Source organism: Balearica regulorum, chromosome 1 (assembly GCF_011004875.1).
Source record: "Balearica regulorum gibbericeps isolate bBalReg1 chromosome 1, bBalReg1.pri, whole genome shotgun sequence".
Lineage (NCBI taxonomy): Eukaryota > Metazoa > Chordata > Aves > Gruiformes > Gruidae > Balearica > Balearica regulorum.
The window spans coordinates 210230412-210254660 of NC_046184.1; the positions used below are offsets into that span (position 1 = coordinate 210230412).

Here is a 24249-nt window from a genome sequence, read left to right on the forward strand (position 1 = left end):
TATAACAACCAATAAACCTAATTACAACTACCTCCTGTCTGTCTAACTGGGCAAAGGCACACATGAAGAATCACAAAAAAAGCCTCAATTATTATTGTTCAGGCTGCAAAACATAGTTTAGCAAAAACTGAAAAAAAAAAAAGGAATACATATAGTTCAGTAAGTATCTTAATAGGTCCTGACACTAGTTTTACAGACTGCAAGAAATGCAGTGTAATTTTGCAATCTAGCTGATTATGATTAATGATTAAAATTTGCCAGCTTTCAGAATGTGGCATGCTGCAATCTAAAGATGACAGAAATAAATGTTTTAAAGACTTAGTAAACTTATAAGTGAATCTTATCAAAGCATGTAAAGTTCTAAACCAAATACAAGCAACACAAATACGGAAATGTTTACAGCAATGACACTGCTTGCTAACAAGGTAAGTACGTCATGACCAGGGGCAGTTTACAAAGCAAGCCCTGGTAGCCCTGAGTTCACCAAAGATTTGTGACTAAAATAAACCATTGTGCTGAAGAGAATATCCATTGCATCGAACGGTGGCCATAAAATGTAACTGCATCAGTTCATTTTTCCCTTATAACACCGTCCAACATCACGTGTGCTCTGTGGCATCACGGCTTAAGAGCTGTGAATGCGACGATAGCTTTCTCAGAGTTGGGATGCTCTGAGGTGCTGCTATTTAAGCACATATTTCACCCTTTAAGCACAATATTTCACCCTTCTCTTGAAGAGTCCATTGCAAACAAATGATGGCATATCCAACTAATTATCATCATTTTTATAACCTATGTTTCCTGAACAAGGAGTTTCTAAACAGCTGCTCTTCTGAATTCAAGGAAAACCTCAAATCTTTCAAGGTTAACATATCCTTGTAGGAATTCAACTTTGTTCCCATGTGTTATTGAGGGTCTGAGCATCTACTTAATTAAATTTCAAAAAAGGGATTTGTCATCTTTTCAAATTAGGAAAAAAACTTTATGAAGAAAAGGAATCCTAAAGGATACTGTATGAGCCATCCAATTCAAGCAGCTATAAGTTAAAATGGTACTTGACAGTAATAAAATTAATGGCCAGAATTCCTTCTCTTCTAAAGTATGTAAGCTCCATTCATGAGTCTGTCTGTAATGACAGGCAGTATATGAATAGAGAATAACCCAAGAAACAATTTCTTCCTAAAAGAAATTGTTAAACACCAGAATTTGAGAGAGAAGTCTGTAGTGGGTTTGGCATACGTATATAGGAGTTTCCAGGGTATTTACCTGCTAGCAAACATATGATGTCACCTCCTTCGAAAGCCCCCCTCCTTCAGAATTATCATCAGAATAATCTTCAGAATTACGAGTCACCATCAATGGCTTTACAAGGATGGAACAGACGGTACCAGTATTATCACCCCATTCTGTACTGCAATACATTGCCTTTGTCTCATCACTTTTACTCATCCATCTTTTTGTCACCCTCAAAGAGTTCTACGCTTGCATAACTCTACTGAGGCCACAGAAAATTGTTACAGTAGTCTGGAACACAACTCTTCAGTTGTTTCTTTTTTTTTTTTTCCTGTAGTTTCCATGACTCTTTACACAACTCAAACTTCACAAAAACCTCAGATAATTCACTCAGCATAGTAAAACCAGTAAAACTCCTGAAGGAGTATGATCATGTAACAGAAGCATTACATATCTAGAAAAAATTAATGCATAAAGTGTCATTTAGATAAATTCACTACTGGTAAGTGCTTGAATTCAAACCATTCTATGATTCCATAATTATGAGGACTATGACAGAAAAAAATTTAAATCTATACAATCACATAGTAAAAATGTTTGCATGTGAAATCTCTGATATCAATCTGAGAAACAAGTAATTACAAAGCTAAAGTATATGGTGTTGGATTACTCATCTCCAAAATAATGAACATTGAAAGCACCAGATGCCATTCTGCTATGGAGGGAATATATAAAACTACCCATTTTTCTGGGCCTATGATACAACAAATTTTGAGCATAGCACAATGAGATGCATCTCAGCCTCTGCTTTACAGCTTCTTCCAAAAGACCTATAGTCACAATTTGCTCTTAAGATAATTTTATTTACCTAATAACACATCATTCTTAAAGAAAAATCCTGGAAGCATTAAAAAGGCAATGAATCTCAGCATCAATTCTAAATAAGATACATTTCCAATGGATCTTATATATTTTTATTCTTGAAATAAAGTACTACTTACTTGATTGGCCATGTAAATTGTGAGAAGACCTCTCCTATAAACAGAAATTATAAAATTAGTGAATGAATTAAACATTTTTTGCACACTGAAGAAAAGCACTTTAAACATTAAGAATATTTTATTAAAGAAGAGAGTTTAAAAAACCAGATCATTGATGGAGGATGAATCATTACCACCCTATAGAAAAATAAGTATGAAACCAAAAATAGCCCCTTGATAGCATGGTATTCGAAGCAGTGAGGAATTACATGAACCAAGTTATATATATCAACTCGCTACTGCACGAGTCCTGAAGCCTCCATGAAGGGGCAAGGCACCTTGAATTACACAGCACTCACCGCAAAATAAAAGCCTACATACAAGCTGGTAATGTAAGCGTATAAACCGTGGCCAAAGCCTAAGTTAAATCGTGAATTTACAGAAAAATGTTTGTGTGTTAACTTCTATTTTGTGATTGGTGCTACATAACTCAAGGGGCTTTAGCCCTTCTGCTTACATTATCATGAAAAGTGTCTTCTACTAAGACTGACGATGCAGAAATCATGGCTCAAACCAGCATGCCCTACCTTTCTAGTCAAGAGTCACAACACCAACAGTGCCCTGGCACAGCGGCCACCATTTTCTCTTCTAACCTTTATCTTTTTTCTTTTTTTTTCCCTTCTATTTTTGGTTCTGTCTCTATGTCTCAACCCTCACACTGCTATTTAGATACGAGAAGTACAAACCTGAGCTCACACTCTCACACTTTTCCTGATGCTACTGCAGCACAAGGCCAAAACTGAACTCTTGACTACGCAGATGTGATCTGCTCCAGCAACAGACTATTGGATGTCACTGTAGGGTCCAGATGAAAAAAACCCAACAATTATTTCCTGCACAGCATTTGCAAGTCACCATTGGCCTTGAGAAAGTGGAAAACCTTACCACTGCGGATCTGCTTTGCCTTCATTCATTCCTCCTCTTCTGCAAAGATTAGCTTAGCAACTACGGGCAAAGGCTGGAAAACTCGGTTTCAGTATTTCTTACTTCACTGGTGTTCTTAACTTCTTGATTTTACTGTCAGCCTTGTAGTATTTGGGATTTTTCTTACTGTCCCCACTGTTGTTACACGCAAAACTTGAAAATAACATAGAAGGCACCACATGTTTAACCATTAAAGTTTCTCAATATGGAATTGAGTTTATAACCTGATCTCATCTTTGTCTTCACATCATTCAGGATTTTTTTTTAAAGTGCTGCTAAAAGAATAACAGAAGGTCCAACCATGGCTTGTATGTTCCATTTCGTCATAAGACTTTAAGTTTTCAAGCATCCACAGAGTGCTTAAGAGAATGGCACGTTAACTGAACATATCTTGCTATCGCTTCAGTTGAAGAAGCAAAAAACAAAATCACAGGTAGCAGGGAACAGAGAAATCCCTATTGCATTATTCCCAGGCTTCAAATATTTAAAAAAAAAAAACCCACAAAAAAAAGTTTATTCAGTATTTTCAGACTCCATGTTTAGGTGTTTAAAACTTTTCCAAGTTACGCATCCAGATCAAGGTTTCTCACAGCAGATATCTAAGGTACAGATATTATATTCCATTTAAAAGCTTCGGTGCTTTCAGATCACATTGAATTTGTGGGAAGCAACGATGCACCATCCTGAGTTCCACAAGCTGCTCTCTAATCACAGGGAAGATTCAAATTCAGCTTAAATTCAAAACTTTAACTTGCAAAATCTGGTTGGTTGGTTTTTTTAGAAAGCAGAGTTACGAATCTGGTCTTTGTATACCTTTTCCACCTAGAACCACTCTGTGTCAGGTGTTAGAAACAAGACTCTAGCATGGAAACTTAAGAAAAAAAAAGCCTGAATCTAAAGATTTGGTGAGGATGAGGCACACAAAAAACAAAAAGACAACGGATAAGGAATAGGGTCTGTAAACGTTAAAGCAAAGAGACCTCTACAACTTGTAATAAAGCATCAAAATATATCATGATGCTTCTGACCAGAAAGGGGTGAAAATTCACCTCATGCAATAGATGAATTCAACTCTCAAGCTGTTGTGCAAACAGCTACCTAGTCTTTCTGCTGATTAACTCAGATGATAAAATAATATTAGTGTCCTGATCCTCCTGATTACCAAAGTGGCAGCCAACACAGTTCTGTGTAACGTAAATTTTATTTTAATTTTTTGCAGTGGGGAGAAAAATACGGGTTATTCCATGTTTCCTGGATTTATTTTTTTTACCCCTGTATTAGTATTAAAAGTTTAGGATAAATATCCAAACACTCAACTGCTTGGAAACACAGAATTAAATTTACCTAGGAGAGCTAATTTGGTAACTTAATGCATTTTGAGTATTCTGGAAAAGATCAGAACTTCAAAGATGTCCTGCAAGAAGCTACCACCAGCTACTGAGTGACAGACGCAGCTTTAAGAGTATAGCGCATGCATTCGCAATTGTATCATATATAGTGTGCACCAAACAGCATGACTATTCTACGTGCACATAATTTACTTGGACTCTGTCCTTCAGTCTCTATGTCACACGGGCAGGGATGACATGCAGGCAGGGTCTTTTAGCCTCCCACTGATATTTTTTTATGATTTTTTTTAAGTACTAAAAAACTAAGAATTTGATCTAACAGAGTTTTAGCTTCTATTGTGGTCCCTTTTGGCTAAGTGTAAAATGCAACTCACCAACCGCAAAGACAAAAGAAAGGAAAAGGAGCTGGGGAAGAGGAAGGAAAGAAATCAGAAGCTGCAGTGCAGCTGCAGCGAGACCAATGCAAGAAGTAGGTGGTTGGGAAGAGGGAAAATGTGCAGACAACGAATGTGCACAAGCAAGTAATTTCCGGAGGCGAAAATACAGAAAGTTGCTAGATGACATCATCTGAAAGTGCCTGCAGCAAAAGCCTATCTCTATCTGCTGCTGGATGAGGCCTCGGCTAACTCCAAGCAGAAATAGCTTGCTTTCCACAAATTCATTCTGTGACTGCTTTAAAAATAAATAGCTCCATGTTTCTGGGGAAAGGAGAAAAAAGAAAGGAGAAAAAAGAAAGGAGAAAAAAGAAAGGAGAAAAAAGAAAGGAGAAAAAAGAAAGGAGAAAAAAGAAAGGAGAAAAAAGAAAGGAGAAAAAAGAAAGGAGAAAAAAGAAAGGAGAAAAAAGAAAGGAGAAAAAAGAAAGGAGAAAAAAGAAAGGAAAAAAGAAAGAAAAAAAAAAAAAGGCTCTGCATAACCCAACCCTGAACCCAACTGTTAAAAAAGTGGGTGGAAGTTCAGAAAATATTGTACTATTTTGTAACAATGACAGCTGATGGAAAACAGGACAGAAAGATGGAGGTAGGCCAAGCAAAAGGGTCACTGATACAACCCAAGGACTGTATTAAAACTGCAGCTGGTAAATAAGAAAAGGATCTAATTGGGAAATGGTATTACAAGAGCAGGAAATAATTAAACAACAAAAATAATTAGTCAGCCATGCCTAACCACCTGCTAGTCACACCAGTGATGGGCAGGCAAGGTCACTACAGGAAAGCCCAAGCGGACACAGACAAATCCTTACGGCCCTTTACTCCTCCATCATCTTTGTCTCATGCCATTTTCTTCCAGAGACTGTTCTCACCAAGATCTTCATTTCATTCTGGCTTCCCACTGCCTTCCTCGCACCTCTTTAACTGGTAGTATATCCATACTCTGTTTATAATGACACATGAGATCTTTAATTCAGGAAAGAAAAACACAAGCTAGAGGCACAATCCACGAATGGCAGACCATGGGCGAACTAGGACAAGGACATAAGTCAACATCCGAGAGACGCATCTGTGGGACTGTCCTGGTTTTCGGTTTTTGGCTAGGATAGCGTTAATTTTCCTAAGAAGCTGGGAGGGGACACAGGCAGGACAGCTGACCCAAACTAGCCAAAGGGATACTCCATACCATGATGTCATGCAGTGAGCAAACTGCACTATGTACATTCTTTTATAAGTACTGCTGTTATCTCCCTCTCCCTTTGCCATCCCAGTGAACCGTTCTTACCTCACCCACAAGTTTTGCCTTCGTCTTCCCATTCTCCTCCTCATCCCACCAGGGTGGAGTGAGTGAGCAACTGCATGGTGCTCAGCTGCCAGATGGGGCTGAACCATGACAAGGTCAAGAGATGGGACGGCACATTCTGGTCCATCCCACCAGTCTGTTGTGTTAAATTAAAAAACTGAAGAAAAACTGTTCTGAAAAAGTCTCAACAAGACTGGCATCTTTTACCTGAGAAGGGACTGCATGAAAGCAATCACATTTTTAATTGCCCTTCAATTATCAAAGACTAGAAGTGTTTAGCATACTTTTCATTTTGTTTCTCCTAAATTTTTTCACACTTTCACATGAATTTTCTTGTATGCTTGTTAGAGGACTAAGCAATGTCTCAGAGATTAGTTATTCAACACAGGTCACCTCATTTGTGGCTGAACAATTCCAATCCTGTGGATCCCACTTTTAATGTTTAAATTACAACAGATCACAGGCTTCAAGAAAATAATTGTCTCGTTCATTTATACTTTCCTCAAAGAAAAGTTTCATTTGATATAATTTGTTTTTCGGACCACTTGGTAATGTTCAGACCAAACTCTAACAGCAATAGCAATTAAACTATGGCCTATAAACCTCAACGGAGAACCACATATTTTTGTGATTGCACTGCCCAGAGGAAAGAGTCTAAAATAACTTTTAAAAAAACAAAAAACTATAGGATAAAAATAGCAAGGAAGCCTAGCAGCGTACTGGGCTGTACTACCAGAAGTGTAGGTAGGAGGTGAAGGGAAATGATTAATCCCCTTTACTGGGCACTCACTACACCACATGGAGCACTGCGTCCGGCTCTGGTCCCCGATACAAGACAGGCATTGATCAGCCGGCGCGGAGGACCATGAACACGGCCAGCGAGATTTTGACTTGACCAGAGGAAACAGCATTTTCTCCATCAAGACAGCCAAGCACTGGAGCAGAGACCCAGAGAGGCTGTCAGACCTCTGTCCTCAGAGGTTTGCAAGGCCTGACCAGACAAATCCCTAAGCAAGCTGATCCGAATTGAGGGTTAGTCCTGCCCCGAGCAGGAAGCTGCACTAGCTGACCTCCCACGGTCTATCTGAACAATTCTGTCATTCTACCAAAAAAAACAAACAAACAAAAAAGCCCCAAAAAACCCACACAAAAAAAAAGGTGGAAAGCAACTTCAAAATATTATACATAATTTTTTCCACAGATCATAGAATCAAAAGATATTACAGAGATAAATAATCTGACTTCCTAACTAAAACCACAAACTTTTCTTTAACGAATTAGCCACTTCTGTAAAAGGATCAAATTTGTCTTAAAGTATTTCCAATGAAGTCACCACAACCACCATAAGTTATTCTAATGCTACTTACCTTTACAATTTGCACGCTAGCATAGACAAGAAAGCCAGTTACATCTGTACCTCCACTATAACACTACAGAGTCCAACCAAGTCACCCACACACCATTTCTTTAACAAAAACTGAACTCCTTTAGCTTTTTCATAGCATTCCCTAAGACTTTAATCATACTCATGGTTCTTTACTGGAAGTGCTCCAATTTTTCAGAACTCATCTTCAAGGACTTAAAATGAAAATACAGGAAATAAAAGACAGATTAAAGATTCCCTATTCTTTGTTTAATCAATAGCATTTTAAAGAAATCACTAAGCGCCCCTCTCAAACTTTGAATTCATCTGCCTGTGAGCAAGGTATTTATATTTTCATGTTAAGTGCTGTAAATTGTGGAAAACTTACTTGCTTGAGACCAAAGTCCAATGCCCCTTACACACGAATTAAAAATTCTATTGGTGCCAATAGAAGCAATGACAACTGTCCAAATCTGCATGCCAACATATTGTTTGTGGAACAGTTTCCTAAAGAATGTTTTCTTGCTTAGCTTGACACCTTATAAAATTCAAAGAATAACTTTACTTTCACAGGTAGCAAGAGCTTTTGCTTCATATAATAGCAAATCATACAAAATACCAATTTTAGAAATACAAGATGGTTTTTCCTATGAAACTCACTGTCAGTTCTCTCTCCTTATTTATGGTTTTCCTTCAATATACTTATGGTTTTCCTTTGTTGCTAAGCTAAAAAAAGAGCAACAAAAATCCACCCCAACAAACAACTGCCTGAAGGTGGGACGAATCCAGAGAACATACTTATGCTCATGGCAATTTTACCAAAAATTAATTATTGCAACCACAGCAGCACTCAAAGAAAACTTCCAACAGAAAGAAAACACCTTCTCTAAACAGCCACATTAGAGAAGTAGCCTCTCTCAATATTCATTCCTCCTTTTAAATATTTCTTTCATATGTTTTGCCTTGCCTATCTTATACATCTAATATGTAGCACTTCAGTCCCTGCAGTTTTCTCATCAACAACTTTTTTTGACAATACGAATCTTAAAGCAGTTTTCTCTATTGCCTTGTTTCAGTTAAATCATAAACCTGTCTGAGTAGACATCCTGAAATCTAAACATTCACTGCAATTAATTAAACGTATTTGAACTACTATAATTGCATTTTTTTACCCGTCTTGTGGGTTTTATAATAATCTTTTTTTTTCTTGCTCAAAACTAAAGGGGAAATAAGTGACCAAGTCAGAAATAACAGGAAATAACTGCAGCAAGATGAATACCACTATGTACAAAATTCACATAAATTGACTAAACAGGCACCTCTCTCAGTGAGAATAGCTCTAGGTGTGAGCCGTAACAGTGAGGTACGTACTGGGGCAAGTACACCCAGGCCCCACACCCTGCTACAGCTCTTGTGACCCAACATACAGCAGCAGTTAGTAGTAGAGGTGCCTAGAAGGAGCCCGAGGGTGGACAAAGCAGCATGTTAAAAGTATTGACGCATGCAACTAAGAGAACGTGTTCTCTGACTAAAAAGCCTCACTGATGTTTCTCCATGTATATAGTAAATTTAAACAGTTGGGGGGCAAAACCCCACAAAATAAAAATATCCAATTCACCACTAAGACAAGAATAGTTTTAGCTTTGCTATAAAGCTTTCTAATTTCATCCCCAGTCCAAAACGTCACATTCCTACTATTTTCTTTTCCAAAAATTCTTAGTGTTGTCAAACCAACAAGCCTGACCTGAGAGTAAATAGGTACTAGGAAGAAACAAGTCAAACTTACTTTTTCTTGTAACCTATACGACAAAATCTGAACTACATGTGGCTTTAACATTATGAAGTTCTGAAAAAAATACATTTTTATAAGAGATTCCTACAAATTCAAGTTTCAATTTTATATGAATATCACTGTTCATTTAGTCTGCTGCATAATCTGACAGTTACCACCTTAATTTAGCTGTGAATCCTTTTCTGGATTCTCTACAAGTCTAAGAAATCACAAATAGAACTATTTCCAGAGGAATCAGTGGATTCAAAGGTATATATGGGATGCAATATAGAAAAACAGTAAAGAACATATAATTTATGTTGTACTGACTTGTTATAGTAAAATTTCAAAATGTTTGTCCTTTTAAAAAAAAAATAAAGAAAAGAAAGAGTTAACTCTCACTTAAATTTCTTACATAAAGTAAGAAGCTAACATAATAGTTTGTAATGGCTCCCCAGACAGGATTTGTGGTCTGCAAAAACAGGAAGAATTCCTCCCCCCCAGCTTCCCTCCCCCACACACTGTAAAACACACCACTTTATAACCTGCACAATTAAATCAAACACACAAATCACAGGTTTCCCCCGAAAAGAAAAAGGTCAAAATGAAGAGGGGTTGGTTGTTTTTTTGGGTTTTTTTTCTTTTTTTTTTTTCCCTTGCTCTACAGCAGCTTGACACCACAAGTTAACCAACTATAGATCTGGAGTTGCGATTGCATCCCTGTAATAACACAAGTACTACAGATTATGTTTAGGATATCGTTAATCTCTCACACCCACCAATTTCCTACTGACAGCTGGAGGCCAGCAGCAAAATCCTGGTGCAAAAGTTCACTTAAAATCAGCACGAACAGATAAGCTTTCAAAATAATGCCAAAATTTATGAAAACAGACCTAAGCAATAAGTTTTCAAAAAAGAAAATTATTACTTTTTGAGCTTAGTAAATACCAGTAGCAAGTCCTTCACACGAAGATAACGTTCAAGGACATAACTTCATATCAAAAATATACAGCTTAAGGATCCACAGCCCACTGGGTTTTTCGAAGAAATTTTTTATTTCAAAATTTTGGGTTGTTTCAAGAAAGAAATGGACACTTCACAGGTTGGGGAAATTGAAGTTGCTCAAAACTGCAAATCAGTAATACTTGCTTTGAGCACATTGCATGTTCAGTAAAATGGTTATTTTTTTCTTGCAAAGACTCAGAATTTGTTGTTCTTAAAAGGAAAGAAAAGAAACTCAACATGTTCTATGATTTGAACACATGCCAAAGAAAGGGTATGAGAAAACTAGAAAGGGAGAAAAGCCAGAAAGAAAATATATCTACAGTAATACATTCCAGTTAAATTAGTACCAATAATTCTTTCTGAGTTTTCAGCTAGTGCAACACACAATAACATCTACAGTTTAATTTTTTAACTGTTTTACACCCGGATTTTATACAGATTTATCTTTCATCATTCCCTCCCTCTTCCTCCTCTCCCAGTTTCTCTATGGTGTCTACAGAGCCAATAGAGTCAAAACAAAGGCTGACCTACAGGAGAAAAAAAAAAAAAATCTTAATTAAAGTGTGATTTAACCTCACAAGATTCCATGAAGAGATAAAAATCTGATTCCAAAGCTTATTAGTTTCATGAAAGGATTGACTAGTAGATAACAGAAGAATAACAAATTAATCAAACCTCAGGAAAAGAAATGAAGCATTTCCAGCAATTTTTTAAATTACTAACATTCTTGGTATGGAAGGCCTATCTAGTGTTAAGTAAGGCCTCAAATAACAATTTCTTTGGACTGCTGATAGTAACACGGTATTGTTTTTAATCAACTCAGTCAATCAAAAAGAAAACATTCAGTTCTTTTCTGGGCACCTTCTCAGTCGGGATACAATATGTGCTGCTTGGCCGCTCCCTCTGGAAGGTACGTGCGTAGGGCACAAAAGCAAGTACTCTTTTTGAGCAAAACCACTTTGGGTATCCTTAGCAGCAGAGGGTCATTGCTTCTACAGATTTTGCTGGCAATCACTGTTTCATAGCAAAGAGAGGACATAATGGACAGAACCGTTAATAACAATTAGGAAGAAGAGAAAGGCAGGGCATGGAAATTTCAGAGTTGCAGAGGTATGCAGTATTCACTGGCCGTGGACATAAACTTGGTGTATTGTGGGAGTGAGAAGGACTGGAAGAAGGAGAAAACTTCTCCTCTAAGGCTACTACCCTAGCAGACAGCTTGGAGCTGTCCCAACACCAGTGGAAATTCATCCAGTATGTGCCCTGTTCTCCTCCACCTCTACCCTCCAGCCCTTCACCCATACCCTATCTGCACATCCCAGCCACGGTGAGAAGCAGCTCCAGAGGCTTCCTAAGAAGCCCCTTGAAATAGCTGCCTTTCTCTCCCCAATTCATATGCTGTGCCCAGTTTGAGACAGTCCATTCCACATGACAAGTTTTTTGATAAGCTACTCAAATCAACAGGTTTTTTTCATCTATTTCAAAAGTCTTAAACAGCCTAATGCTCTTTTTCTAGTCTGTCAAACTAGCAGCTATTGTTTTGTTTGCATGTTTAGAGCTAATTTTCTCTTTAGACTCATAATGTTTTAATGATTACATTTGTGATCAGATTACACTGTTTACCAAATACCCGAAGTAACATGCAAAAAAAAAGCTCACATGACAAATCAATCCAACTCTAACAGAAGACAACTGCAGCTTTTCACATGGTGCGACTAACTTCTAAATGCCCTCACGCTCAGAACTGGCAGACCAGCTATTCCAGCAGCAGCAGGGTTTGGACTTGTACTTGCCAACACACGGTGCCCATTTCCATTTTTTCTCCCTTTAAAACTCCCGAGTATATTAAGTCATATTAAAAGCAGGCTTCGAATCCAGTTAGGAACTATGAATTAGTCAGGCAGAAGACAGATTAACACTGTTAAAAGAGCATGCCTTCACCTGTAAGGGCCCAGAACACAAGGGGTCCCAGTGTCAGAAGCCAATGTAAATCTTCTCTAGAAAGGCAGGGCAGCCATACCAAAAGTTTAACTGAGAGTCATTTCAGCACATCGCTATGACTGAGAAGTTGATTTCTGGCAGGATACCAACATTTGATGATGAACTGTGCCAGATACTACAGAGAGACGTTAATGTGACACATCACCTACCAAAGACAGAGAGAAGTCATTGCCAAGTCCAGTTTGAACCGATTATTTTCAAACTTTAAGCTCCAAGATCCAAAATGCCAATGGTTGATATGGGAGCATTTTTGCTAGTTCCTCAATCCACTGCTCACAAGGAATGAATAATGGACACTGAAGGGCTTAAAAGGAAAAAATCATCATTGATGAAGCAAGATGGAGCACATACAAATTCCTTCAAGCAGACAAAATGATGCTGTACTACCAGACAGTCCATATTGTTTCTGTCTTTCACTAAAGTTGGAGCAGCCTGGATTGCGATGACAGGCACTGGCCCAAACTCATGAGACCTGTTTTATGCTTGCCTTTAATGCAGTGGACTCTTGTTCCTGCTTTTCAGATAGACCATCTTTAGAAGGTTTTAACAGCATATGCTTACTTCATTAAAAAGTTTCCATCTGGAGTGGAGGTCATCTGATTACAAGAAACACTATGCAATCCATAGGACTTACTAAAGGAAATAAAAACGTGTCATTTTCTGTCCTGGGATGTGGAGGGGAAAGGGCAGGAAGGGGAAGCAAGATGTTTAACCACAGTACACTGCTGTAATCTTCACCACAGAAAACCCTTGCGTGGTTAAATATAGCAAATCATTACCATTCTAGGTTTCTCCCTCCACACTTTTCCTGCTGCAGGAGCTAACAACAACGTTAATTCCCTGGGAGCAATGAGGCTACAGGAAACAGTCACTTCATTTACAGAGGGTTTATAGGTGTGGCTCATACGGAAACAAAGATTTAAGCTTCTCTCATCTGTGCTATCTAAAACCAATATCCTACAAGCAGACCTGAGGAACGTATCACAGGCAAGTTCCCTCAAAGACTTTCAGCCATTGTACCAGAAGCATGGTAGGCACGGATGTTAGCTCGCCAGGTAAATGTCAAGCTTTTCATTGCCACATCAGCCAGCACTACAGCCAGCTCACCTAGGCAGCATCTGAGGTTTATTCTATACTAGCAGAATATTTATTTTCCCCCCTCTGGGAGCTGCACATTGCACGCAAGCATTCAGACGCAGAAGATGTATTAAGTGTTTGCTTAAGCCAAGGAAATCCAAATGAGTGTCTCCTGGATGCTAGTGCTGAGCAGACAGAACAGAGTAATTAATCCAGTTTGTGCCATTTGAATCCAAGTCAGACTTGCAGAATAGTACAATGTTCAGCAGCAGTATGAATTTTAACATTTTTTCTGTATGCATTTCAACAGGACTCTAGGTTTTGCGGGATTTGGGGGGTTAATGATGAAAAACAGAATACAAAATTATACTAATAGATGACTAAATAACTTTTACTTCATTTGCAGCCTACGACGTGAACATTTCAAAAACAGATTTGCCAAAGGTGGTCCTTAGAATAGTAAAAAAAATTAAACTTTAACTATAATCAAGTCTCAATTACTCACAAAGCAGCCCAGGAAGAGCTAGCTACAGAGAGTCACCTGGGATCTATCCCAGGTTGTAGCCTGACCTTAGCACTGCCCTTTGTCCATCCAGGCTGGTCCCACATGAACTGACAGGTAGACCAGAGCTTAACACGTGCTGCCGGTGATGTCTTCATAACATTCATGAAGCAACCTCACAGCTGGTGCTATGCCTAAAGTAGTAAATCCTCCTGAAACTCAGGGAACTGGAGACCATTGAGCAAATGCAACCTATTTAGTCCTGCACGATCCAGGTCTCTCAGCGTAACAACACTAAGAGAAAATAAACCCAGTCTGTAGAGACCCACTCAGATGTTTGCAACACATTCTCCAGCATCTCCAGAATCACAGGTAGATATTTTACATGGGATCTTCCAATGTTCTTACTCATGCCTGCGTTATACCAGAAAATGGATTGTTGACCATAAAGCTATAGCTGCTCTCCTGCTCTTCCATCTTGTGCAAGACTTCAAGGACCACACAAGCAAGCTGGACCAAATTTTTCCAATACTTGAATGCTGCAGGCTGAAAATTCCTAAAACTTCTGAACTTGCTGACCACTTCTGCAAACATGGTTACAGTTTTCCAGAAGCCTGATTAGTCTATAACCTCGGCTGATTGACCATAAATGCATGGGACTGGCATCACTGATCCCCAAGGCTCGTTCTTGCTCTGTTCACAACTATAGGATTCATCTTGCCAAACTTCTGCCATCTGACGTGGATGAAATCTAGCTCAAGACAGTTATCTGGACTGCCTTTGTAACTGAGACACATAATGGTCATTCACTGATCAATCAACTGATTGGGAAAACATGACTGGTATGAATTAGAAAAGCACATTTCAGATGGTTAGAAAAGTCAGTGTTGACTGTAAGCACTTCTTAAAAGGTGTGCAGAAGTATAAGGATTATACCTACATCTTATGCGGGTACACAGAATCACCAGGAGTAAAGGGCAGGGGTGAAGGACGGACCAACTGTAGGAATAATTAAGAGCACAGTATGGGAGACGGGATCTTTCTTGCATAAAGAACAAAATGGCTTCCACAGTTCATTTAAATGCAGCAAATTTTACTGTGGAGCAACTTTTACAAATGGAGCACACAGTTGACATCTCGCTAGTAACATGGTGTCTTTTTATGACCCACAGAGGACATCTTTTTCTTTCACACAGGACTGCTTCACAATCCGGCTACAATTTAAATGACAGCCTTTCCTTCATCTACTAGGCAGGCAACCTTGTCATAGAAGGATATTAAATTAGCTAAATAGGACTTCCCTTTTTTTGAGCCCATGCTGGCTGTGCCTGATGAGTGCTTTATTCTTTAAATGCCTTTCAATAGTACCCAGTATGGTCTTCTCCATAATTTTTCCAGGAACTGAGGTCAGACTAACAGGTCTGTAGTTCTCTGGGTCTTACCTCACGCCCCTTTTTGTAGACTGGAGTAACACTGGCCAGCTCCTAGTCAGCAGGGACCTTCCCAGACTCCTAAGACCTTGGTAGACGATCGAGAAACGTCCTGCCGTAACATCTGCTAGCTCCTTCAGTACTCTGGGTTGAATCCCATCAAGCCTCATGGTCTTACGAGCATCCAGCTGATACAGCCGGTCCCTTACAATTTCAGTGTCCACAAAAGGAAAGTCACTGTTCCCACACTTGTGGTCCTTCGACTCAGGGGACCGGGCAGCCCAAGGTCTATTAGTTTTATTAGAGAGTGAGGCAAAAAAATGCATGGAATCCCTCCACGTTTTCTATATCCCTATTAGTCAGATGACCATCTCCAATATTTTATTTAGACCTCCTTTTGCTATCCATGTACTTAAAAAATCCCTTCTTGTTGTCAGATACAACCCTGGCCAGTTTCAACTCTAATTGAGCTTTTGGCCTTTCCTGGCTTCTCCCTGCACAGGCAAAACACAGCTCTGTAATCTTCCTGCAAAGCCTGACCTTGCTTCCAGAGATGATAGAATTTCTTTTTTCCTCTTGAGCTTCATGAGGAGCTTCCTGTTCAGCTGAGCTGGTCTTCTGCCTCACTTTCTTGGCTCACGACACAATGGGATTGCCTGCTCCTGTGCTTCTAAAAGGTTGTTCTTAAAAACTGACTTCATGAACATTGATTTAACTGAGCACAGTTAAATTAACCTCAGGAATTTTTTCTAGAATTAACATGTAATGCTATAACATTAAGTGAAAAACAGAAATCTCTTTGAAAATATCAACAAAGGTATGTTTGTCAGGGATATACGCTACAGAGATCATCAATCTTTCTAGTGCAAAAAAACGGGCTATTCGGGTCTTTTCTTCCAAACTAGAGACTGAGTGTGTAAGGACAAACATAGCATAGGCCAGGTGATCCCGTTTCTCAGAAAGACAAATTACTGTAAATCATTGATTAGAAATACTTCAGCCCTGTGCTGAGCAGGAGCTCCTGCTAAGATCCAAAGTCAGCAAGAGATGCTACTTTCCATGAAAAACACTTCCAAGAGCTGCCTATCCTGAGCTACCTGCCATTCACAATGATCCCACAATCACAACATCTGTGATTTGATTGACTCCTGCACCCCCTCTTGAACAATCCATTTTCCCTCCCTCTGGTAACTATAGCAGTAACTGCCCTCAAAGCATGCAGCAAAACACGTTCAAATGTTTACATGCTGTTACTATAAAAACACAGGTCTCAAACATTGGCTCTCACCGAGGCACTTGCTGAAGTGCAATGGATTTTAACATATTTTGGTTTAGAAAAAAAAAAGCATTCCCATTAACTTCTACAGCTTGGCTCCATATTTCACAGTAATAATCACTCTAGAAGAGTAAAACTCCAAAGCAGTGTTTCCCCACTAGCTCTCCTTACCAGATTAGACCACAAAATACTCATGTAAATGATCCAAACTTGAGGGGTTTTTTCACTACAACACAAAAAATGTGCAAAAAATCATCCCCCGATGTAGCTTGCTCTCTCAATTTCTTACCGGTAGCAAGTAAGACTAAAGCTTGCAAAAACACTTGCTGTGTTAAAACCATTTGTTCATTTGTTTTGATCACCCACCCCTCCATACTGGTGATTTCGAGATTTCCCTAAAATACGACATCAAACTGAATAACCATAGAACATTTTGAGAAAGGAAATCATCACCTCAAGTCTAAATATACTATACTACTATACAGAAATATATACCAACAAATTTGTATTTGAATAGACAAACTTAGAAAAACTCTGCATTCATTGACAGCGCATACTTTTTACCAATACTGTGCTGCCATATTCTTCCTTTATAATGTATTCAGACTAACGGCATTTACAGCAAGCAAATAACCCTAACAGCAACTGAATGTTTCAGCAGGAGAGCAAACCTACAGTCTAAAAATTCCATACTGTTCTTACACAATATTTCTGCCACTCTTCTAAGCAATACATAGTAATACTTTTGTTTCTAGGAACACTAAATAAATGTATATATAGAGATGTTCTCTATAATGTGCACTGTTGCACTATATCACCTTTTAAATGCACATGCTTTAAATATTTTCCTGACAGTCCAGTATACTGAATTTTTTTTGATGAAAAACACCCAAAGTGTTCAACTAAAAACATGCTGCCAATAGTCGCCCAGAGCAAGATTTTACAACCAAATTATAAAAGCCCTAAATCTCAAGTTTTATAATACTATCAGTGACACAGTCTTAACTGTAGTGACGAGACAGGCGCCGCTATAATGTTAACAGCCAGTATGTAAACATTAATGCAGCCTAAGGGGGGAGCAGGGAGAAATCCCGAAAGGGTCCCTTCAGAACTGCCACAGAACTTTTAGGTGGCTGCAGTTAAATTTTCTTTGGCTTAATTACTTACGAAGGGAAGAAAAAAAGGTTAGCTAGGCAGTAAGACTATTAATTTAATTAAAATAGTAATTGTGTCCCTTCTTAAAGCTTTAGTTATAGTTCTTTAAACTCACTGTTATTTTTTGAACAGTCCAACAAACTGAAGTTTGCCATTTAGCTATTAGCAAAACACAACTTAAATTGTTTTGTAACGTCAGCACATTTACAAAACACTTGAGAGAACATCATTCTTTTCCCTGAGAGTAATCACAGGGGTCTTAATACAGGCTCTTCACTGAGCTATCCAACTCCTTTGTCTTAGCACCAGTAAGGTCCAACTGCTCCAGTCCAATTTCCAGTAAAAGGCTGGCTTCAGCCAAGCCTCAAATCACATTTCAACAGCTTCATTCACAACACTTTTAACAAGTATATTCAGTTACTTCATTGCCTTCTAACAGTCTTGGTGCTTCTAGAACAAGGTAGTACCATGTCTTTCAGTCTAAGCCACATAACTCCTCCTCTACTATATGCTCAATCCTTGCTGATAACAGATGTTGAAAAAAAATGACAGAGGACTGTAGCTTTCAACTACAAACAGCAGCCAAAAGATGCAAGCAAAATATGCATTTTTCAAAATTACAAACAAATAAAATTGCTTCTTAGCAACAATTTGAAGCAACACTTATAGGAGTAAACAAGGAGTACACTGGTAAAACAACTCCATACAAAGGTTAATAAAATGTATGCAATGATTTCCTAAGGAAGCTTAACAAAATTAATGTAACTGAGTCATTTCTCTATTTTTGATGACACATTAACACAACTTCTAATGTCTAACACTACAAAACTAAATTCTGTGACAAAAGAATTGCACATTTTTCTTTAATACATGTAAAAAAGATGAAACTAAAGAAAATTATATTCTTTTAAATACAGTTGTACAAGTGCACCTGTTAGAAGCTTATTATAATACATAGTTATGACAATATATACATAAAGAGTAATTAAAATGTTGAAGTCATTCAACAGCCGAACAATCAAAAGGAAATAGAAAAATGTACATTCTGATGAATTGTGTACAGTTCTCCAGGAAAAGGGAGTACTTTCCTCATTTGCAAGAACGTTTTCTTTGCATGTGAAAACACATAACATACCAGTAACAACTACAGTATTTTTTGTTTCATTTTTCATTTTTCAACACCTCTGCCAGAGCCATAAATAAAAAGCAAACAGAAATAACATGGCAGGACTAACACCAAAAATTATTAAAAAGATCTGTACTGTATGAGACAATGTACAGTCAAAAATCAGCTGAAATTTAACTCTGTGCCCTCCTAGCACTTCTCAGAGCAAACGTGTACCAGCTATGCAGCTAACAGACACCAGACTGTCAGTTGTAAATTCTGCATGGGCCAGTACGGATGCTTCCTCCTAATCCTAACAGGCAACCCACGCTGCTTGAGAGTACCAGAAAAAGGCAAAAATTCTGAGTTACTCCTACCGGAGTCAGGGACTAAAGGCACAGAATATGAATCTGCACATTACCAACACATAATCTCCATGTTTATGTACTTAGATTCAGTTGTTACCTCAGAAATAATTCTTATCAAAACATTATTCATAATAATGTGACTAATTCTCTTCTGTACTCTCACAGAACATTTATATATACATATACTAAAAAGTTCACAAGTGTTTTTATTCCTTAGCCCTTTCCACAGAACTTAATAACCTAGTTTTCATAGACAGGATAACCATATTTTATAATGGCCAAACAGAATACATGTGGACATACTAACATGTAATTTATACCTTTATAGAACTGTAGCAGCGTAATATAATGCAGATCATTTCCTGAGTCTGAAGTTTCTATGTAATGTCACCTCCCCTTTGCAGGTAAAATGTAATGAGACAATGTTGGTATCACAATATAACACACACAGCTGAAAATATGGAGTCATTGTTAGTAATTAAAAAAAAAAAGTTAAATGGCATCAAAAGGTAGTTGAAAGTTTAGGTTTTTTAAGATACCAAACAGCTTCCAGATGCTTTCAGATGCTTTCAGATAGCTTTCAGATGCTAACTGTGGATAACGTGTGAAATGCTGCTGCTGGCAGACTTAATGATATTTGTTTTTCTGATTTCACATCTATTTGCTTGTTAGCTTCTGTTACAGGCAAAATCAGATTTTAATAGGCTTGTAGTCTCTTAGGAAACTGATGTTTGACATGGAGATGCAGTGGCATTTTCAGTCGTATCCTGAGTAGCTTACAACAAATTGTATTGAAAAATCAGGGAGGTGGGAAGAAGTCCGGATTTGAGTTCATGAACAAATTTCTAGCCCTTTAAATTGCTAGTAGCAGCTGGCAGCAACATCAAACTTAATCACTTAATCTCTTCCCAAGTGGATATCCTATTTTAAGTACTCACTGGCATTTGCTTACACAGCATCCCTGTCAGTCCTGAACTTGGGAACAGCAGGCTTGTAAATCAGATTTTCTTCTGAGTGTTGCTGTTCATGTTTGCCAGCCTTGTACATGCTTAGGGAAGAATGGGAAAAAGAGATGGATAGCTTGTTGAGGCGCATTCTAATCCTGAGGAGGAGGGTGTTTTCTAATGTGTAACAACTGGTATTTTGCATAGACAGTTCAGTTAGTCAACAACATGGTGTATACGTATTTGTAGTTGTTTTGAAATGACTGCATAAGGAAGTTTCAGATATTCATAGTAACCAAAAGCATGTTCACATCATCTTTTAAAGAGTAATCCCTTACATCACCCTTTTGTCACCTTCTCTACTTTGACTAAAACCTACTAACTAGATGACTAAAGCATCTCATTCCATATTAATTAAGCATTATAACTTTCACTAATGATACAAACTACCAATAAAAGCTGAATTTCAAAACACTAAAACCTTACAACCTAGGATTTCACCTGCCACCTTTCATGGCCACATCACAAACAGCAGCTTTCAGCTCTCCATGGATCACTCGGAGCTTTCTTTCCCCACCTTTTTTATGCTTTTCATAATGAATTTCCCATTGATAGCTGAACTACAGCACTGTTCCTTAAAGGCTTTCCTTTCCATATCATTATGTTTCATCCAATTTGGATTACTGCAGCTCTTCCAGACAGTTTTTTCCACAACATCCTATTACTCCTCTATATTAACTAATGTCATGTTGTTAAGTCATCAGCCACTTTCATTAGCACACTCCTTCATTGTGACTAATTGCAAGCACTACTCAAATTATATTTTTAAAAAATACATGGTTTCTTTAAGAAATCCTAGGCAACTGAACTGCATCAGGCAATTCTAAGCAACCAATTACATATGAAACAAGAAAAACAAACCACAAAGAAGAAACTGAACATTTGGAAAGTGTTTTTTCACTGTAGCTTCCTAGATTTAAACCTAAGGTTGCAAAAGACACTATTTCAAATGAACTACACTTCCAGCATTCTGAAACAAAACCACTGAATTGTCAAATACACAAGTACAGCACAGCTACAGGTTGGGCGGAGAGTGGATTGAGAGCAGCCCTGAGGAGAAGGGCTTGGGGGTGCTGGTGGACAAGAAGCTCAACACGAGCCAGCAGTGTGCGCTTGCAGCCCAGAAAGCCAACCGTGTCCTGGGCTGCATGAAAAGCAGCGTGACCAGCAGGTCGAAGGAGGTGATCCTGCCCCTCTACTCTGCTCTTGTGAGACCCCACCTGCAGTACTGCATCCAGCTCTGGGGGCCCCAGTACAAGAGACACACGGAGCTGTTGGAGTGAGCCCAGAGGAGGCCACAAAGATGATCAGAGAAGGCTGGAGCACCTCTGCTATGAAGACAGGCTGAGAGTTGGGATTGTTCAGCCTGGAGAAGAGATGGCTTCCAGAGAGCAGCCTTCCAGTACCTAAGGGGGGCCTACAGGAAATCTGGAGAGGGACTGTTTACAGGACAAGGGGTAATGGCCTTAAGCTGAAGGAGGGTCGATTTACAGGAAATATTAGGAAGAAATTCTTCCCTGTGAGGGTGGTGAGACACCGGAACAGGTTGCCCAGAGAAGCTGTGGATGGCCCACCCCTGGAAGTGTTGAAGGCCAGGTTGGATGGGGCTTTGGGCAACCTGGTCTAGTGGAGGGTGTCCCTGTCCATGGCAGGGGGGTTGGAACTAGATGATCTTTGAGGTCCCTTCCAACCCAAACCATTCTATGATTCTATGAAATATCAATCATCAAATGTCCAAAACAAGAAATATATTACATAAAGCTGAAAATTCATAAACACAACCCATACCTGCTCTTCCTTTCGATGAGAATAGCCATATAAGAAGCAGGTAAAGCAGCACCAAAGCCAGGAGACCAAAAATAGAACTTTCCAAGTAGCTTCCTGAAAATGTAATTTGTACACATATTACAATTGAAATGTTAATATACAATTCTATATTTTACAACTCTATATTTCACCTTTATCATAAAATTATGCACATTTTATTAAGATTAATTTTGTCCCTTTACATTAAGCAATACTTACAAATGAATACTAATCATTGTATTTTTACATTTGGATAGTTCTTCTCAGATGGGTTCCCACAGTGCTTTATAAACGTTAAACACCTGAAATACTTCATTAACGTATACATTTCATTTAAAGGGATTACTTTACTTCAAAGGAAGCAGTGCTTCCAAGAGATGCTTCTGAAAAGATACAGATTTAATTTCAAAAAAGACCCTCTAAAAGCACTTAGAGTTGCTCCTCTACTAGGCATCCAAAGACATCTTCAGGAAGATGAGCCTTGTGGAACACAGGGATGTAATCGTGTGAGTGAGAAATCAAATCAAATCATTCTAATATACATCACGTTCCAAAGACAGATAGTCAACTCACACTAAAACCAGTAAACCACTCATCTACAGTAAGCCAAGAAATCAATCTATACATTACAACTGGATGTAACAGTGACATCCCAGTTCTATTACGGTGGGAAAGTTCATTTTTTGCAACAAGGTCTGGGTTTTACTCTAAGAGTCCAACAATTTCAACTATCAAAATTCCTCCAACATCAAGAGTTAAAGAAATAGTTATGCAAATGTTAACATCTAAGAAAATATTTCTATAAATTGGTCACTGTTAGAGAAGGAAAACCAAAATGCATGTCAGACACAATGGCACCAACCACATTTGGTCTGTTCAGGACAGCTGCACCTTCTAACTAATTCAGGTTGATCACAGAAGGAAACAATAGGCAGTCATGTTATTTGGTAGCATGATAATAAACGTACTTCAATTACACCAATGCTGCTCAGCTGATAAGCAGTATCAGTTCAGGAAAACAGAGTGTTACAATGGAGTCTTCCCTTCTAAAAACACAGTGAACAAAATACAACATACAAAACGGCAAATACAGAGCAGAAAAGGAAATTTTCTTAGATAAAATTTCATGTTGACGACACAGAAGAGAGAACAAAGATAATTAATCAATACCATCTGATTAGCCCACTTTCATTCTTGCTGTAAAAGGCATAATCAGCCTCATTTCATACTTCCCCTGCAAAAATAACATTACCAGCAAGCAATGCCAGCTTATGTTCCTAAGTGAAAAGAGAGTCAGTGTATCAGCAGCAAGTGATGTAATGGCAATTACACACACTGTTCATTCCCACGGCTGCAAAAGGATAATTTCTCAGGATGACAATGCCAAATACTGCAGGAGCTAAAGTTCATTATTAGGACTCTCTTGGAAAGCAATTACTGTATGAAGTTTCAGAGAAGCCATTTTAAACATAATAAGTATGAACACATCTTACCAGACACACCTGTTAAGTAACAGAACAAATGTCTTTTCTGTGGGAAAGAAACAGGAATTTGTTCTTTTGGCATGGTTCAGAATCCCTCTACGAATGCTTACACGTTTGGGTTGATAAGATTTTGGAAACAATAGTAACATATTTTACATAATAAAACCTAGTGGAAATTAAAATGCCCAATCAGTAAGTGAAACATTTAAACTGCTAAAGTAAATGAAAACAAGTTTTTGTTATCATTTGCATGGTTATTTTCACATGGTCTGTGGTTAGAAACTGGAATGAGAAACAGGAGTTCTTTCAGGTTATGCATCTAATTCTTCAATGTACAACTGTATCCAAAACTCAAAGGCTGGTTGATACATAAGGCTGAATCTAATTAAGCAAGCTAATGTAAAACTCTACATGGACAAACTTAATTACTGTATTTATCTAGACTAAGAGAACCATGTCTTCATGAGGTTTTGCATTTAATAAAACCGAAAACCTAAAAATCACACCTTTCATTTAACAGATGTAATGCTTGTCAATACTGGAGCCTAGCACTTCCGTCTGAAGCCCAGACAGATGTAGTCTTCTGGATCTCACCAGCAGAAGAGATTACAATCCCCACTGGCCT

At 38.3% G+C, this 24249-nt stretch overlaps 1 protein-coding gene across 1 annotated transcript in view; it reads right to left on the minus strand.

The window, feature by feature from the left end:
• Nucleotides 1-24249, minus strand: part of TMEM135 (transmembrane protein 135) — a 186274-nt gene that overhangs the window by 141455 nt on the left and 20570 nt on the right. The window contains exons 3-4 of the mRNA XM_075742496.1: nt 22123-22215; nt 2235-2268 (exon numbers count right to left, since the gene is read on the minus strand). Coding sequence (XP_075598611.1) covers nt 2235-2268; nt 22123-22215 — 127 coding nt within the window. The remainder of the gene's footprint in view (nt 1-2234; nt 2269-22122; nt 22216-24249) is intronic.